This window comes from Priapulus caudatus, unplaced genomic scaffold (assembly GCF_000485595.1).
Source record: "Priapulus caudatus unplaced genomic scaffold, Priapulus_caudatus-5.0.1 Scaffold396, whole genome shotgun sequence".
In the NCBI taxonomy this organism is placed as follows: Eukaryota; Metazoa; Priapulida; class Priapulimorpha; order Priapulimorphida; family Priapulidae; genus Priapulus; species Priapulus caudatus.
In genome coordinates this window covers 127,527-133,103 of record NW_014577457.1, presented here as the reverse complement: position 1 = coordinate 133,103, position 5,577 = coordinate 127,527, and the positions used below count along the sequence as shown (strand labels likewise).

Sequence of the window (5,577 nt, the reverse complement as noted above, 5' to 3'; positions counted from 1 at the left end):
AAAAATGGCCGCCATGGAACCTTCCACCACCAGGATTCCTTAAGAGTTTTGATATGTTATAGTGGACACCTCCAAGAGCATAAGACACTTGAGACACTTTCTGTTGCAATTTGTCCGAGGTCCTATCACATAATGTCTGGACTATAGCTGGTAGTGCGTTAGTTCGAATCCCATTTGTTTATTTTTTTTATTTTTCTATCTTTTTATTTTCTTTATCAAATTAACGCAAATATTTACATGATTTATTTACAACAATTTAATTTAAATTTTTTTTTTTAATTTAATTAAATTTATTAGTGTTAATTAAATTTAATTAGGGTTAGGGTTAGGGTTAGGGTAGAAGTAGGGCGTAGGGCGTAGGCTGCGGTGGTTTCTGGGATAGAACCTCGACCGCACGTACCAATCAGAGACGCGTGATTCATCATCCTACGGTTTAAAAACTAACTAATAGCGACGTGGATTTGGAAATCTGTGATGAGCTTTGTAATGGATGACCGGACGCGTAGCCACTGCGTATAAAATATGATCATGCAATTATTCCGTTGCTTTCCATATGCTGCTAATTGATACACACACCAATCAAGGAGGAAAAAAAGAAGAAGAGGAAGAAGAAGACGAAGAAGAAGAAGAAGAAGAAGAAGAGGAGGAGGGGAAGAAGAAGAAGAAGAAGAAGAAGAAGAAGAAGAAGAAGAAGAAGAAGAAGAAGAAGAAGTGGGAGGGGGCGAAAAAGGAGAAGAAGAAGAAGAAGAAGAAGAAGAAGAAGAAGAAGAAGAAGATTAATAAGAAGCAGAGGGTAGGAAGCAGGAGAAAGAAGGAGGGGACGGCGTAGGAAGCTAGCTCAATACCGTGTTGTTATGGAGAAGCATGCCATCCGGGCAGCGACATCTAGGAATGCAGTATGGAGGGTGGCGGCAAGAAGTCGTCTGCGAGAGATCCATGCAGTTATATTTGCACTCCGCGTAACACTCGTCGTAGATCTGTCCGTACGGACATTCCGTCGCTGGATAAGAACAAACAAGCACTCAGTCTCTCTATCATCGAAATGTGATTCTGAGACACATTCGTATTCTGTATACTACTTCTTAGTTTCTAGTTTACCTTGTTTGGTAACACTACTTCTGCGGTGCTTAACCCTAGCTCTGCCGCTAACCCTAAGACTACCCCCTAAACGAAACATAACCGCAAATACGCACTAGCCGATAAATATTGCTAGATGATACTAAAAATGATTGCTGTGGTCGGTGGGTTTTTTGTGGCGGTGGCCAGAAGTCGACTCTCTTCCGTTTTAGTTCCTATAGTTCTATAATAATTTCTACAAAGGCTCACTCGGGCATTCGTCGGTGTTGCACGGGTAAGTTTCGTTGCTCGATCCAGTGCATGGAATTCCTCCATTCATCTCTGGCATAAACCATCTGGAGCGTTGTTTCGTTCCGCCGCCACAGGTGGCGCTACATGTAGACCACGTCGACCAGTTCATCCAGTAACAGTCCACTGCGAATACAACGACACAGTTGAGTCGTCACCGGGCAACATTTTATCTTGAACGTGCGTTATGAATGTAATTCGTCTAGCGATTATAAAAATAAACGTGTGCCAGTTTCAGCAGATAATGCTGCTTTAAAGTTCTGTGGCTCACTTTGTTAGAATAGGGCGTGGGCGAATTTTGTTTCGTTTATATATATATATATATATATATATATATATATATATATATATGTATGTAGTATGTAATGTATGTATGTATGTATGTATGTATTATGTATGTATGTGTGTGTGTGTGTGTGTTGTGTGTGTGTGTGTGTGTGTGTGTTGTGCGTGTGCGTGTGCGTGTGCGTGTGGTGTGCGTGTGCGTGTGCGTGTGCGTGTGCGTGTGCTGTGCGTGTGCGTGTGCGTGAGCGTGAGCGTGTGCGTGTGCCGTGTGCGTGTGCGTGTGCGTGTGCGTGTGCGTGTGCGTGCGCGTGCGCGTGCGCGGTGCGCGTGCGCGTGCGTGCGTTGTGTCTGTGTGCGTGTGCGCGTGCGCGTGGTGCGTGGTCTGTGACCTGTGTGTGTGTGTGTGTGTGTGTGTGTGTGTGCGTGTGTGCGCATATGTGCGTGTGCATGTGTGGAGAGAAAGAGAGAAGAGAGAGAGGAGATAGAGATAGGAGATAGAGAGAGAGAGAGAGAGGAGAGAGAGAGAGAGCGAGAAGAGAGCGAGAGAGAGCGAGAGAGAGCGAGAGAGAGCGAGAGAGAGCGAGAGAGAGCGAGAGATAGGTCGAGGCATTGAGGTCATTTACACCTTTAAATGGTATTGCACTTACTAGGGCATTGGGATATTGGCGGACACTGCGTCCACCTCGTGTCGTGTCCGGCATGCTCTCAGGACACTCTCTGTATCTGTACGTGTAGTAAGCGCACAGTGGCTGCGCACGACACGTGACACGGACTCCAGGATGTCCATGCATCGCAGCTCCACTGTCATCAGACATGCATGCAGACATGCAATCACAGATTAGCAATGCCACATAAACTAGCAGCATAGTGTTTAATCACAACATTAACAGGAGTAAAATAATCACAGATAGCGGGTATCGTATATAATAAATAAATAAATAAATAATTATATTATTTTTATTTATTTATTTTTATATATATAATCCATATAATATCGGTAAAAACCTTGCGTATCAAACACAATTCGTGATTTTTTACTGCATGACATTAGCGATGACACGTAAAACTAGCACATAGTGTATAATTAATCTGCTGTTAAACTTAGCCATTTCGCCTGACTTTCCTGATAATACTTCCCCACAATATCCATGAGCCCTAAGCGCACCTTGACACACACCAACGGATTACTGATTAGTGCTACTGGTTTCAAATTGATATATTACTAAGCATTCGTGAATTTAATTGGCAGTGATCTGGTTTAGTCGTGCTTACCGCGACACGGATATTCCGGGAAATTTACACAGTTAGCAACCTCCTGCCTCGCAGGTGCTGGAAGATTGGAAAAATTATCAAATGTTATCAACAAGCATACCAACAAAACAAGATCAAACGACGGTCGTTCTTTGCGGAGCTGATGCATAGATATACCATATCAACAAACATCAAATGTTATCCTATTAAGCGATGTTAGATGCGATATCTCATGCTAGTATAGCAGCTCGCACCCGGAACTAAAGCAACACGAATAGCGAGTATATATTTGTTTTTCGTTCTCGGAAATATCATAAATAAATTATGACATCATGTATAGGTATAAAATGTCCTATCCTTTGCACAGGAAGTGTTGTGCAATACTCGTGACATCTGATAGCATCAGTAGTAAATAAAAAAAACGTATCTGTTTTTTTTATAATTCACCTCTGATAGTATAATGGGTATTTATGACCCCAAGATAGCTATAGTTAGGAGTAAATAATCAGCAACCCACACAATTGTTATTATTATTTACTCCTGCTATTATCTCTTCATCTATTTACCGCAGTCTGTTCTGCTAGCATCGATGACAAATATGACATACGCATATACGCTCTCCTAATGACACTATTTGTCATAGGAAGATTCTTTCTATGACAAATATTGCTGTATGTTTGTGCGCATCGTAGGAGTTTAGGAGCGCTATTTTGAACGCCAGCAGTGAATTTCAGCCTGTAAAGCGAACGAAGTTGGCTCGCCAAATATTTGTCATAGGAAGAATCTTCCTATGACAAATAATGTCATATAAAGAGCGTATATGCGTATGTCGTATTTGTCATAGATGCAGCAGCAGAACATGTTGATTATCCAGAGTGCTCTTATAGTATATAAGATGAGTGTAGTACACGTACCAGTTCTGGGGCAGTCGTAGTCTCCAGTGAAGTTGACATCCGGACGGAATAAACCATCCGTGTTTCTGTCCCGTTTGTTGTATCAAGTAGACGGTGCATGGACAGTCATCAACAAGGATCATCGTCACCGCATTAGCACTTGTCGCCTAAATTAATGATGAACGATTATCATTGGCACCCGTGAAAGCTGTTAATTTTATTCACATCCTGAATTGTTTGATAGCGTGTGTATGTATATATATATAGTATATATATGTGTTGTGTGTGTGTGTGTGTGTGTTGTGTGTGTGTGTTGTGTTGTGTGTGTTGTGCTGTGTGTGTGTGTGTGTGTGTGTGTTGGTATAGTATTGTGTGTGTGTGTGTGTGTGTGTTGTGCGTGCGTGGCGTGCGTGCGTGCGTGCGTGCGTGCGTGCTGTGCGTGCGGCGTGCGCTGCGTGCGTGTATATATATCATATATATGTTGTGTAATGTATATATATATATATAATATATATATGATATATATGTGTGTGTGTGTGTGTGTGTGTGCGTGCCGTGGGTCGTGCGTGCGTGGCGTGTGCGGTGCGTGCGTGCGTGGCGTAGCGTGTGTGTGTATACATCAAGGGAGTGAATATTTTCGAAAATAAATCATTTTTTGTTTTTTTTTCACGTCCTGCATATATATATATATATATATATGATATATATATATTAGTATATTATATATCTTCCATTAGGTTATATTAATGTGTGAGCGCCTGACAATTGTCCATGGCTTATAATGAGAAACGCTTGGTATAGGATTGCGGGCCGAAATTATGCGTGAAAGGTGCACGCTTGGAAAACATTTCAGATCAAACGTTAACAACTTATATACTAGCCCGTTTATGTGAGTTTGGTGTCGGCTGGCGAGCGTTTCTTATGACTGCTAAATTTACATATAATTCTGAGGCGAATCTTAAAGCGCAGGTAGAAATTTAGTCATCGATTAACAGATAGTTGCGCAACGAAACACTATACGCGCAACACACGCTCACAGCTCACAGGCCCACGCGCAATGCGCGAGCACATATGCCACTGGCACGCACACTACAAACCATACACGCACACGCGCACGCACGCCACAGACACGCGCACCTGCGACGCACTACAAACCGACACACACACACAGCACACGCCCACGCCACACGCACACGCGACGTGAACCACCGCACGGGCTCACGCACGCGCAACACACACACAGCGTCACACACACACACTACACACACCACACACAACACAGTCAACACACACACACACACACACACACAAATGGTGAGAACGTACCGCGGGAACAGTGGCAGCGTGGTAACATTTTCTCGCCGGTGTGCATGACACGCTGACAGCTGGACTGGCCACTGATTGTCAATCGCAAGTAGCAAGGACAAATCGTTTCGACGAGACGCGGCCCGTATACTATGACCAGTGTAAGGACCACTCGTTATCTGTAATATCAACCATTCATGTGAAGCAAATTGTAACCACTAAAAGCGATGTGATTGTCACGACAATTGTGATGTTAATATTAGGTATTTGAATAGGGTTAACAATATTAGGAAAATTTAAATATTAGGTATGCTAAATCAATGTATTACATTAGCCTATTAGTGAAAAACAAAACGAAAAAAGCCAGCGTAGTAGTGGCGTATTTTTCACGTACTGTCGGACGAGTCGGTAGCGAGCAATCTCCGTCTGCTCGTGTTCTCCCACGCAATCAGTCCATGGAATCTGGGCAGGGGTCGCC

General features: G+C 43.0%; 1 protein-coding gene across 1 annotated transcript in view; it reads right to left on the bottom strand.

The window, feature by feature from the left end:
- The window catches only part of LOC106809923 (SCO-spondin-like), a 26,758-nt gene that overhangs the window by 6,185 nt on the left and 14,996 nt on the right, over window positions 1-5,577 (bottom strand). Inside the window, exons 23-26 of the mRNA XM_014813163.1 lie at window positions 3,816-3,961; window positions 2,298-2,332; window positions 1,327-1,491; window positions 846-1,000 (exon numbers count right to left, since the gene is read on the bottom strand). Coding sequence (XP_014668649.1) covers window positions 846-1,000; window positions 1,327-1,491; window positions 2,298-2,332; window positions 3,816-3,961 — 501 coding nt within the window. The remainder of the gene's footprint in view (window positions 1-845; window positions 1,001-1,326; window positions 1,492-2,297; window positions 2,333-3,815; window positions 3,962-5,577) is intronic.